At 37.9% G+C, this 14,083-nt stretch overlaps 1 protein-coding gene across 1 annotated transcript; it reads left to right on the top strand.

Moving 5' to 3' along the window:
* Nucleotides 1–271: 271 nt before the first annotated feature.
* kptn (kaptin (actin binding protein)) lies at nt 272–11,667 on the top strand. The gene is made up of 12 exons (XM_023417705.2): nt 272–779; nt 2,644–2,726; nt 2,811–2,895; nt 2,984–3,038; nt 3,634–3,712; nt 4,616–4,689; nt 5,235–5,341; nt 7,938–8,042; nt 8,124–8,187; nt 8,282–8,417; nt 10,191–10,355; nt 11,239–11,667. The coding sequence occupies exons 1-12, from the start codon at nt 578–580 to the stop codon at nt 11,401–11,403; spliced, it is 1,320 nt and encodes a 439-aa protein (XP_023273473.1). The 5' UTR covers nt 272–577; the 3' UTR covers nt 11,404–11,667.
* Nucleotides 11,668–14,083: the final 2,416 nt, after the last annotated feature.

Genomic DNA, 14,083 nt, shown 5'->3' with positions numbered 1-14,083 from the left:
CAAAGTTACTGTGACTGGGCGTTTTGCTTAAAATAAGTTAGAAATAAGCTATAATAAGAATGAATATATCAGCCGTGCAAATTATGCTTTTACTGTTTATTCAAAACAAAACTAAAGAAAAAAATACAAAGTACAAAAAGGTAAAGGATCAAATAGGAAATGCATTCCTCAATCTGAACGCACTTCCTGTTCTGAAAAGCCTAATTTTTTGCCTCGTTGGATCCTTCAGGACCACTGATTATAATATTTCCGATGACCTGGAACGCCGCTCTGCTCGAACCCGGATGTTTTGCTCCCACTGTGGATAGTTCAAGTTATTTAGATCCAGTTAGAAAAATATAGGAGATAAGACTTTATGTCTCCCAAATAAAATTGTCGTTCTTACTGCCGTCAGCCGTTACAGCAAAACCAGAGGTTTATCGTGTGGTTTAGCTGTAATTTTAATAAATGGCTGCAAGTTTCTTTTTTCACTAGTGCTAGCTTGATGCTGTCGTGAAGCAGGACAGACACGAAATCATGAACTCCTTTAATTCTTGACATTTCTGATAAACTTAGCGAGTTATTGTCGCCCAGCAGGATGCTCCGTGAGTTGTATCCCTTCGTGGAGGACAGCTTCAGCCGCTTCCCCTCACAGAGCAACATTTACGGGCTGTGTCAGGCCGGGCAGCAGGAGCTGTTAGCGGCCACTCTCAAAGGGAAGGTGGTGTGTTTCAGGTACCAGGAGCTGCAGCAGAAAATCAGACCTGTGGCCAAGGAGATCCAGTTCACCTACATACCAGGTACCAGACAGGAAGCTCTGCTCAAAGCACAGGAAGAACATGGAGTTCACTAAATCTTTTCATAACAACAGGATGTGTTTCTACACACTCACTGTGGACTGATACAAACACATGTAGACCTAATGTCATTTTTTAAATATCAGTTTTTATTGGTTTTTTTTAAAAAATAGAACAAAATTGAACATCTCCTATTGATCTAGTTTAGTGTATACTCATAATATAGACCTATATATAGTATTATACTCAATACCTATGTTCATTCATACACAGTACATTAGTACAAATTTGAGGTATTTCCATTTGATGCCTCTTTAAACTTCTACTCTACAATTCACATTGTCTTTTCAAATCAACAACATCATTTGACATCAAACTTATTACTTTGCAAATTACTTACAAAGCACATGAGGAGCTTAGAAAAGATGCTGTGATGCTATAGATAAAACTATCCAGTAGTTTCAATATTTTAATTGCATTTTGCTGATAATATTTTGGATACTTTTGTTATATTTGGACCTTTAATTGTATTGGACTATTTTTTACACTGTTCTATTTTCTACTTTTTTAAGGGATGTTTCAAGACATATAAAAGTAGAAAATAATGAAAAATAATTTGTGTCATATAGTTTTTCAACACATACTCACAAATTATTTAAAGTACCTGTATTCATTTTCACTATACATAATCTATGAGTATGCAAATATTCTTCATTTCAAAAGACACAAGATGTCTCCTATTTCATTGACGGGTCCATTCTGCACGGACACTGAAGTTCTCAAGTTTTCACTTCACGTTTGTGTAATTTGCATACTGAACCCTGATTGGTTCCAAGCTACTAGTGATGTCACAAAATCCTGCTCGTATTTCCACATGTTAAACTGAGATTTAAGGTTTCACTCTGAGAAACTTTCCCCTGTCACAGATAAACTAACTATACACTTTCACTACACTCCTTTAACTGATCTCCTTGCACTTATTGAATATATGCAGTACTTAGTACTTACATCAAGGTGTCTACTGCACTGAAGCAATAGTGATGTCCCTCAATTGTAAGTCGCTTTGGATAAAAGCATCTGCCAAATGAGTAAATATAATGTCAAACTCTGCACATACATCATTCTGCACAGTGAAGCTCCAACATCACAGTGACAAAAAAAATAAGTAAAACACATTTTTGACTGGTGGGGGACTTACAGTGAAGAATCTGAATGTTTCCCCACACAACTTACATTTTGAATTAAGTGAAAGATCCACAAATAAACAAAAATAAATATATATCAAATAAGTTCAAAATTCCCATAAGTACATAAGAACATCATTCTTTAACAAAATTAAAATGAATAGTGAGTTATAATTTGTTTCATTACGGTTAAAAGTATTGGTTATATACAGCTGTATTGTAGGCCACACTATAACCAAAACTAAGTGATCAATACAGCTGTTGTTTTAAATGGAGAACCCTTATAAGGCTTCATTTATTATTGGTACTGTGTCAAGACAGTTTCTCTAATGACAAACCAAAATGAAACCAATCACAACGATAAATGAGACCATCCATCAGAGCCTTAGTTCACGGAGCTATTTTACATAATGGGATGCAAATGGGAAGCTCAACAATTCACAAGCAGCCAATATTTTAATTTAGCCCTCATTAATTTCAGTGAAAATATATTTTCTGCCTCAAATAATCAGACAAAACCAACAATATAACAGTGTAATCATCACTTTGAAACTGTTATAAAGTATGTTAATCAGATTTTCTTTTAGTAATGCAGTTTTTGTAACTTGGAGTTGTGTTTCCTGAAGCTTTTGCTGCAGCAGTGTTGTCTTCTGCAAATGTTTGATCCTGTTTTCTTTATCTAGTTGATGCAGAAATTGTATCAATTGATGCCTTCAACAAGTCTTCACCCAACAGAGGCCTGGTGGTGGGCATCACATTCATAAAGGTATTTTCATGTTAATAACATGAGTATACTGTAGTTTACTCTAAGTGTTACAATGACAGCAGCACTGTTACTGATCTCCTGCAGGACTCTGGTGACAAAGCTACTCCGTTCCTGAATATCTACTGTGACTATGAGCCCGGCTCAGAGTTCAACCTGGAGTCTATTGCACGTGAGTGAAGCAGCGTCCAGATGTGCACGGTCCTCCTCACTCTAACAGATGTCTCATGTTCTCATGTTAAGTGTGTCTCTTTGAACAGAAAGTTGTCTGAATCTGGAGCTGCAGTTCACACCCTTCCAGCTCTACCACACAGAGTAAGTTTGCTGTGGAAGAACTGTGACACACTGTGAACCTATAAACAACATGTGCTAAATGTGGAAGCATTTCACACTTAGCTTTGTTGTTAACACTAGCTTTTCACTTTCACAAAGATAGCTGTTCCTGCAGGATCCTGGAATGGACAAAATACTGCTAGTGTTAGTGACAAGACTCAATTTTGTGATTATTGATTATAATAGATTAAAAAAACAAAAACAAACACTCAATCCAGCAGCAGCTACCTTTCAATTCAACTTTTATCCACTTTGAGCATTTCATTTTAATTTTTTATACTGCTAGTTAACTTTTACTGTACTGAATCATTATTATTTTATTGTTGTTATGAATTGATTTCCCAGTAAGAATCAATAATTTGATCTCATCTTAGTTGTTCCTGCTTTTATCACCCAGTGTCTCATCTTATATAAAATCTCTGCTCCTGAGCTAAACTATGACATTTTAATGAGATTTTCCAAGTATTCCTGAATGAGTATTACTGCCACCAGTGGGGAAGAAGCATGAAAACATGACAGAGTGTGACATGAGTGTGTCTGGATAACAAATATCAGAAACCTTTTCTGTCTCTGTCAGAGTTCAGTGTGATGATGGAGGCAGTGAGACTGTGTTTCTACTCAGTGGCCACGACCAGAGGATCCACCTGTACAAGGAGGTCAGCCCAGAGACTGGATTAACTTCTCTGTGTGTGTGTGTGTGTGTGTATGTGTTTGTATGTGTGTGTGAGATGAGACTTCGATCAAAACATTAATTTTTTAAAAACCTTCACTACCTGTTTTCAGAAGTATAAAAATGTATTTCATTTAAATAAACCTTTATATTGTATTTATTTTTTACATTTATTTTTATAACATATTTCAAAAGTATTTTTTTTATTATTTATTTAAATAGATATTATTTTTATAATTATTTTATAACATGTTTATTAATTTTGTTATAATATATTTAAATTAAAAAAACATTTATTATTTATTTATTATTATTTTATTATTAAATATTTATTGTTTTATTATAGTATTTTTTTTATCATGGTTGGTTTTCAAATTATCATCTGTTTTTTCACTGAAGATTTGGAGTGAAAATTGAAACATAAAATAAAATTATAGACTATCATTAATGCTACATTTTTAAGGCATTTTACTATTGAACTCACCAAAAGACCAGTACATTAGTACGTAGTATATGTGTGTGTAAAAACTTTCAATCAAAGCTTATAAAGTAAAAAAAACAAAACAAGACTCTTCTATGAAAACAATCAGACCTGACTTTAGAATCTTCTCTGGAGCTTTCGATCACATCACATGATTTTGTTCAAGTTTGTTCAGTTGTTATGAAAATGTAGATGTTCATCTTAAGGACTCCTTGTCCACATTGAAATTCATCCTTGACTGTGGAAACAGCAGCTGACAATAAGATTCATGCATATTGTCAAACAGAAGATTTGTGGATTAACAGAGACGAAAACTTCAGGAAGGATTTTTTTTTCTTGGCAAGAAAGATAAAACATGGTAGTCAAACATCAGAGCCTCATTCAGCCTGACTCACTTGTTTCCAACAGAACGCCTCCCTGCACCAGTTTGAGGAGCAGCCAGTGGAGAGACTGTTCCCTGAGCTACAACAACTGCCCAGCAAGTGAGTCTGTGTGCACTTCAGCTCTGTGTGTGTTGACCATCAGAAACTTGTAAGTCACTCTTTATTTCTGTGTGTTAATCTGACGCATGAAATTTTCCTTTAATTGCGTTTTATAAACATTAACAATTCTGTTACAATTAGAAAAATAGAACAGGTCAGCAGCAATATAAAATTCAACAGACGAAGAAAAAAGACATAAGCCTGCAATATTCAGTCTGATTCCCACTTCCACAATCAGCCACAACACGGCCGATAAACCAGATCTTTTATTTATAAAACCACGTTAACCTATTTTATGACATACTGACAAAAATATTGTGACATAACAAGCTAAAGTCATATATTCTTTTAACAAAATGGAATAATTTTGTATGTAGTAATAATTGGAAAACTAGGTGTAAAGGATCTTGTTAAAACAAACACTTCTCATTTTTGACAAAAAAGCCAATATTTTTTGTCAACACATTGTCAGTCCATGATCAAACATATAATTAACTGTATGTATTAGTCCTAACCCTCCATGCTGCGTTCCTCCTCCCATGCAGTGTGCTGTGGTTGGATATGTTGACTGTAGCTGGCGGGCGGCGGATCTCAGCGTTCGGCTGTCAGAGCGGCTGTGTCGGCCTCGCTCTGGTAAACCAGACTGGACCAGGTGAGTGAGACAAACGCAGAATAATGTCTCTCTGAGATTTAGAGATGTTCCACTCTGTGTTGATTAGACTGCTGTGTTGATATACATTATTTATGTTGTGTTGAAAGTCCAGTATGCACATACCTTAAAAGCCATTCATGCCCAAACAGGTGACGTTATTTTTCATTGTCTTTATTCTGACTGATTACACCTCCGCTCAAGCTGAACAGCTGCAGAGCTATCTTGGGAATTACATGAGGTCACAGGACTCATATGCAAATAAGGATGACAAAGGTGTAATTTGTCCTGCCCTAACAGGTGCAACAAAAAACATCTGTCCATACCACAGATCTAAGAAGAGGGTTGTTCCTGTGTTCATGTCATATCAATCTCACCAGAATTATGGACAAAAAAACAGAAAAAGAAACATTTATGTCATCCTCCTAGTTGTGATTTCAGTCATTTCTGATAGCTGCAGTATCTTCCACTTGGTTATATAAACAAAACATGATATGAACACTAATATAATCCATTTAGCAAATTTAATTTCGAATTGTATATTTGATTTGTATAAAGTGAGATTTCCATGTCTTGTTTGATCATAAAGCAGGTCTAGGTTCTATATTAATACTATGAAAGTATCTAAGCCCTCAGTCCACAGAGAAATGCACACAGCCTGTATTCAGAAACTGAGCTTTAAAACGAGCTGGCACAACCTCTGGAACTTTGTGATGCCACAACAAAGCAGACACCGCTCTCAGCCACACCCCAAGCCCCCCCGCCCCCCCACTTGGACCCACCATCCAGCCTCGGAGGATTTGGTTTCTCAGAGTGTTTACCTGAAATGTACCTGAAGTCAGCCAATCAGAAGAGGCTCAGAGCCTCCTCTCTTCTGATTGGCTCACGACCTGTTGTTACTAGAGCTCCAGAGAGAAGCCTGAGAGAGGAGATGTAAAACTACAGTGAGATGGTTTTTGGTTCTTAAAACCACAAATATATCTTCTTATGGATCAACACTTTAAATAAAAAATTTAAAAGGAGATATACATTATTTGTTTGGGTCTGGTTACACTGATAAATGAATATAGCAACAATAACAATTAAGGTTTGCAGTGGGCATACCAACATGAAATAATTCATAAACACCCCCAAGTCACAATAACAAGAGGTTTTCCTGTTCTTCCTATTCTGCTGACATTGTGTGAGTGTAGTGTGTGTCTGAAATCACTTCCTGTTTTCACTCATTCACTGTGGACCTTTTCCACAGCAGATACTTTCACTTGTCATAGTTGGAAAAGCACAGGTGTTACTAATAACACTAATGATGGGTCTGTTCTATTCAGGTGTCCCAGTAAGACAGTGTGACGGTGAGGCAGCATGAACAGCACCAGTACCCAGTTTTATCATCCACACCTGTGCTTTTCCTGCTGTGACATGTCAACATGTCTATAATGAAGAAGACCAACATTCAAGCTCTGTCCCAAAATATTCTCTGTTTACTACATAATGCACTATATTTAAAATCTCTACATTGGCACAAAAACAATCCCACACACCTGTCCTTCTGACGCAAAATGATCCTGCATTCATGCAATGTTGGCAGAATGGGAAGAGGAGGAAAAAAATCCCTTACTCTGTGTTCACACATTATTTTGAGGTGCTTAGCCCTGGTGTCAACCTTGTTGTCGCACCAGATAAACAGCCTGAAGTAGCTTCTTCTGTTGTGTATATTTGTAGCAGTTCACTACGAAGTGAAAGCAGATACTAACAGTGTATAGCTCCTGTAAAGTGAGTTGAATCAGTTGTATTAGATTAGCTGTAGCTGTAGCATTGGCATTTTATTTTGATGTAACTGCCAGTTGTGGTGCAGCCAACATGTCTGTAGTAGTTTTCACTAAGTGGGTGATACCATCCGTGACAAAGGCTCTCGATGTCTCAGACTGGACGTGAATGGGTGTTTCCCACTCAGCTGCTCATAATTGTGGTTTATGTGATGTGAATGCGGCAGGACAATGACTAATATAGAGTATAGGACCACTAATATAGGGAGTAGTGAAGGAGAGAATGAGGGACTGATTTCAGACACTGCCTCCATAGAACCTGACCCATTTGAATGGTGGGATCTTTGGTAGAAAGTAATGTAGAAGTCCTGAGCTCTACTGGTTTAATTACAGGAAGTTCACACATTCGAACTGTCACACTATACAGTAAATAGAGAATGATTTCGGACACAGCTGTGGTCTAATCAGCCAGAATAATCAGAATCAGCTGTGTTTGTGGATGAGCAGGGTTAGTGTGTATCACAGAGCTGCATTCATTTCATTAAGATCACAATCAGACCTCATCTGTACATTAATCAACAATGGGGTTAATTAAGATTACAGTATTGCACCTGTGCTATATGAACTTTTCATAAACAGTCAACAGCATTGTCGCATCTGACACTGCAGTGAGCAGTATTTTCTTGTCATTAAAATGTGTATGAAGATTGGTTATAAATGGCATTTTTCTCCATCTTGTTTCTGTGTTTTATACAAGATGCAAAAATCATACTCCAGGACTATTCCTCAGTGTGTGTTAAAGATATTTTGTGTGTGTTTTTTTTTTTTTTAATCAGAGGTGCTGCAGAGCTGGCGGGTCCAGTTCGACAGTCCAATCTCTACAGTGCTGCTGTTCCCTCTGAGCTGCCAGACGGAGCCCAACCAGTCCAGCAGAGAGACAGGTACTGTTACTGGTCTGTTGTATTTTGTCTCTTCTGCATCACCTGCAGTGTATCTCAAGATTGTTGGTTTGTCTTTTTCAGGTTCGGAAATGAAAAGCTACAACCTCCTGGTAACCAGTACCATTGAGATGGCAGTTGTCTACAGGTCAGAACCAGAGAAAGGTTTCAGTGGAATGATCTTTGTTGTATAAGGCAGTGTGTGAATTCACTGTTTTATTTGTGGGTCTGTGCTCTCTCAGAGATGTCCAGGAAAGTGGTTTGTCCCGCTCCGTGTGCCTCTCAGAGAGTGACCAGTGGGATGCAGTGCTTTGTGCTCTAGTCATTGACCTGGATTTTGACGGACAGAAGGAGGTGCTGTTGGGAACATATGGACAGGTGAGCGTGTCTCTTTACTAATGGACTTTATTACAGTTTTTCTCAATTGCTTTAGTTAATTCAGAAACATCATTCTCACAACTCTTAATGCAGTTCTCAAAACAGTTAATCATTTCCCCGCACACATTAGAAATATTTCATTGTGATTCTCAAGTGTTTCCTTTGTATCCACACATAGTTCACTACTAAAGACGTTTTCTCATTGTGCTGATGCATTTCTGATCTGACTAACAACTCATGAGAACAGTTTGTACCTTCGTCAGATAGAATGACAGACCTCACACTCACTTTGGTACAATCCTGCATTGCATTAGTGTTTTCAATCAAATCACTTTAAACTTTCTTCAAATATGTTTGTATTTCCTGTATTATAATTTTTGTTTCTTTTTGTCTATTTATCAATGCGTAGTTCCATGTTTATCATTTTTGCTTTCCTCTGTAACACCAATTACATTGTGTGAATTTACAGATACAGTTTTGCAAAATGAAACACTGCATTGAAAATATCATGAACACATCTAAAAATCAAGTATTTGCATCAAAGTCATCAAACACTTTTTTTCATTTATTGTGATTTTTTGGATATATTATGTACACACTGTTGTATAGGCTTGTATATACATTCCCATACAGTGTTGAAACACAGTACAGTAAACACCAATGCAGTGTTGAAAGAGAATGTAGTTATTTTTCCAAAGTGTTACTGTTCTAACCATGTTTTGCAATTCTCTTTTTCTAAAGTCAGTCAGGTTTTTATCAAAATATCAAAACATTTTGTGTCTAAGTCTTGAAGCACTGGTGAAAAGCTTTAATTCATTGGTGTCAATGTTGAAGTGATTGACTGACTTTACATGTTTCAGCACATGTGAACAAGGTTTTGATTGTTTTAGAGGCTTTTGCACAGGTGATTTCATGTTATGAAAAATGCATTAACTGTTTTGAGAACTGCATTAAGAGCTGTGAGAATGACATTTCTGATCTGTGAATTGCATCAAAGCAATTGAGAAAAACTGTAATAGTACTTTATAGGATAAAGCTGGTGATATTCTATTTTTAGTGCCATTAAAACTCATTACAGAGCAAAAACAAAAATGTGCTTGTCCATCTCTCTCTCCATGCTTTGGCTTTGTATGTGTCTCTTTGGCTCTCAGCTTGAAGCCCACTGGTTCCAGTGACACAAATCTTTCTTTTCTCATTTTTAAGAAAAAGCTGAGTCATTTATAAAAAAGCATCTGGTCATTTTAGCTTTTAAAGAAATGTTATTCAAACAGGAGGAAATGTGCATTTATTGGAGACTATTTGCAGACATGGATTAATATAGTTTTGTTACATTAGTGAATGTTTCCTGCAGCAGGATGGTGCATGTGGGATAAAGTCAAAATAAACTACAATGCTCATGTTCATCATTATGAAGAAACTTGTCACCCAGTGAAACAATATGGCTCACTGAAGTATTTTTTAAAGTTTTTGGAATCAATGGAGGTCTATGGCTCAGAGGAATAAGATATACCAGGCTTTGGATACACACAGTAGTTGTTATTTGGAGACATTCATTGTTTGTTATGGTCTTTTCATGGGATTTGTTGACAATAAGAAAAATACAGAATATCACCAGATTTACCCCTGAGGTAAAATGACATGTGCAGTAAGAATTAAAAATGGTGGGAAGTGACAGAATAGGACACGTGTGTTGTCTCTTCACAGGCGTCATCGCTGACTGCTGTGGTGAGGTGCTAATGATAACATTGTTTTTTACCTGTCTCTGCCACACAGGAACTTCTGTGTTACAAGTTCCATCCGGCAGGTGGCGGACAGTTTCAGCTGCAGTGGAGGCGGAGCTTCAAGAGTCCTTTGCTATCCGTCATCTACTTAGACTTGACCGGGGACGGTTTGAAAGAGCTGGCTGTCCTCACACTGAAGGGCTTGCATATATTACAGGTGTGTAGCAGGAACATCCATGGTGCTAATCAAAGCTACAGTGTTCATTGTTTCTTTATTTATTTGTTTGATAGGGACAATGCAATTTAACATAGTTTCAAAACAGGGCATGAAACTAATTTGTTGCAGAAGGAGTTTATAGCTATTGCTAATTCTCGATGCCTGTCTGTAGCTGGGCTTTTAGATGTACAATGTAATTAAAACAGTCAGGAGCAAAAACAACACAATAAGATAACACAATTGATAATATCCTACATTTAGCTAAAAGTATAAAAGGCCAGTGCCTCTCTGATGTTCTGCATTTCAGCAGAACAGATAGCTCACACACGTACTTCAGTAAACACAAAGGCTTAGTCTTGAATGGAGAAAAATATTATTTCTAGTGGAGAAGTAAATTAAAACAAATATCAAATCATTGCTGACCTCTACTGGCCACCAGCAGAAACTGCAGCAGAATTGATTGAACTGACTTTACCGGCGTGTACTTCCAGGTCTCGTCTAATCTGTTTCCTTGATCTCTGAAGGCCTGTAATTGATATAAAAGTGAATTTCAATTTTCATTTTCTTTTATCCATTAAAAATGAGGTTTTCCAGCCGTTGTTTGATGCACCTTGTAGCATCATTCATCATCACTGAGCAGCTTAAATGGTCCGACAAAACTAACAAAACCCTGAGAAAAATTATTACAGTGATCTCACTTAATGGACCTTTTCAGCTTTTCACCTTCATGCATTCAAAAGCACCATATCACAACACAAAACAACTGTTGCACCATTTCTAAAGCAGCACTCAGAGCCTATTATTTCTTTTTTGAATAAACTCAACACATCTCCTCAAATCTAATTTGAATGTTGTGTTATTTTGCTCCTCTCTGTCTATTCAGCATAGTCTCACCAGCACTGCTGATCTGGTCCTGGAGCGGCTCGCCCAGAGGGTGTCAGCACTGACAGCTGGATCTGAGCTGGAGTCAGCCAAAGCTCCAGACACTGAGGGCAAAGATGCTCCAGCAAAGAAAGAAGAGCGCGCAGCTCACACAACATCACATTAAGCAAAACAGTGCATTTTGTTAACATGTGCAAGTCTCAATGGTTCAGACTGAAGCGTTTGCATTATTTAAAGGTGCAGTGTTTTCTCAGGGACGTGTGTTCCTAAAGAGTTCAATGACATTTGCCATTCAAAACAGGAACACTCTGCTTCGTGGTTTCATACTCAATGTAGGTGACAGTTAAAAAAAACTGATGGACGCGGTTAGACTATGAGCTGATTTGCTGTAGATAGTGTGCAAATAATAAATGACACATCTGGGTCTGTACAGCTGTTTTTGTATTTTGTATTTCACTCCTTTCATCTTTCTGAGACTCGACTGTTACTTACACCTGTTACTAAAAAAATCTAAAGTGAACAGCTTAACTCATTTTATGGGGCTGCAACAATTATGTGTAATCACAGTTACAGTCCAGGCGTAAGTATTTGGAATTTTTGGTTCTTTGGAAAGTTTTGTTTTTGTTCTCCACAATATTCAATTTGAAATGAATGAATGGATACTACATTGAAGTGCCAAGTCTCAGCTTTAATTTGAGGTTTAAAACAGTACTGAAGGAAGTGTGGGAGATATAACCCTATTAATACATGGAGCCCACAGATTAGGGATTGAAAAGTAGCTGGACAGATACACATGAAGTCAAACAAAATCAAACAAGTCACTGCAGCTCTTCATTGTTGTGGACTCTCTCTGTCTCCAGTCTGATCTTCAGCAGGTGAACTGCAGCTCAGTCAGATCAGGTGACTTACTCGGCCAGTCAGAGATATTCCACCTCCCTCACTCTGAAAAACTCTGTGGTTGCTTTGGCTGAGGTTTGGGATTGTTGTCCCGCTGAAAGAGGAAATGTCCACACTTCGTCTGAACGCAGCACAGACCGCTCTGGTATATATATAGAAGATCAGAAGCAATTACAAAATATTTCTTCATCCTCTTTAGCGCCCCTCCAGCTGGTGGCACAGGCAACCGCCTAGGTGGCCTGTGACCTATAACCTTATCCTAACCCCGACCACCCCCCCAGTGGTTAGGTTAGGTTCAGGTTAAAGTAAAGGGGAAACACATATTGACAGGGAAACAGATTCAAACACAGCGATTAGTCCATAAATCTTTGTTCCCGAACTCTACTGGTTTCTTTTTGTGTGTTTTAATGAACTGCAGTCTGGTCTTTCTGTTTTTGAGTCTTACCGGGTTTTGCTCATGAAGTCTTCTCTTGATCATAGACAAGGAAACATGTCCACCTACACAGCATTCTTGACTTGCTGTCAAGTCTTTTTTTTTTTTTTAAATGAACCCTGTTCCTCTTTACTTATCAACTTGACTAAATTAAACTAAATTTACTAAACTCTCAACTGTCTGTCAGCCCTGAGTCACACACAACTCTTTTGTGCATGAACTAGCAACACACAGCTGATCGTCCAATTACTTATGAACCCTTTTAGTTTGGGCATTGTGTGTTCTCTGCTATTTTATTAATTATTTGTTTGTTCTATAAAATGTCAGGAAATAGTGATAAATGCCTGCCACTATTTCTTCAAGGTAACTGCAAATGTTTTTTCTCTGACCAGTTAAAACACATAGTCAATTTACAGCGATGGTAATTAGAGAAAGGCACAGAATCTTAACAATTAAAAAACTAGAGTCATTCAACTTTTCCTAGAAAAGAAATGATTTAAACACTTACTTGATTATTAAAATGGTTCCCAGTTCATTTTCCCATACTTCTATATTTATTTGGTAGCCTATAAGTAGCCCTAAGAAATCATAAAATACATTTTAAGACTGAACATGAGACCAGAGACTTAACAGACATTTACTGCAGTGTTACTATTAAATACTATTACATAATCATAAAGGTCCCACAGCTCTTATCATTTTACCTCAGGTGTTCTATTTTCAGACTCAGAAGAAGCAAAAGAAAAATAAAAGACTAGAAAGACTAAACCAACAAAGAAGTACAGTGTGTGAAACATTCAGTTCAACTATAAGAGGAAGTAAACCATTTTTATTGGGAGAGTCACATGAGTCCATAATGTGGTTTCTTCACATCAGATGGATCTTTGCTGTGCTGGCCTCGTCTTTTGGCCGGTCAGTGGCACTGTAGTCCTCTCTGGAGCTCTCAAAGTATATTTCCCCCTCTCGCACTACAAAAGCAACAATAACAACAGCTGCACTTATCACACTGAGGACTTCACAGAGGAACATGGCGTGAAGATGACTTGAGAGAGCTGGGTTTTTTTTTTCAGCGCCTTGCCCCCGCGGAGCTGTTGCACTTGTCTCAATGGCAGATCCGCTCTCAGACTGTTGTGCAGCTTTATTTTAAGGCGCGGGGTTGTTTTGCGCGTCAACAATAAGGACCATGCTGCTGGAGCGACGGTGAGCGCGTTAAATGAGCGCATTTCACTCAATGGCATTTTATATTTAGCTCTGTGAGGGACGAGCTGGAATAGCGGCGGAGCAGCGTGGAGAGGAGACCCTCGCCTTTTGATCCTTTTTAGACCGTTTCGAGCCCCCAAAACTTGTTCATATCGCGGTGTGCGTTATCGGGCTATGTGGTGGTGAGGGCGCTGCTTGTGTGTGTGTGAGAGAGAGAGTGTGTGTGTGTGTGTGAGAAGGAGAGAGAGAGAGAGAGAGGGAGGAGAGAAGAAGGAGAGAGAGAGAGGGAATAGCGCTAATTTATCTACAGCTCCGG

Source organism: Seriola lalandi, unplaced genomic scaffold (genome assembly GCF_002814215.2).
Source record: "Seriola lalandi dorsalis isolate HSWRI2012SDOR001 ecotype SW California unplaced genomic scaffold, Sedor1 jcf7180002054577, whole genome shotgun sequence".
NCBI lineage: Eukaryota > Metazoa > Chordata > Actinopteri > Carangiformes > Carangidae > Seriola > Seriola lalandi.
The sequence above is the reverse complement of the archived record's forward strand: the minus strand, read 5'-3'. Positions and strand labels throughout refer to the sequence as shown.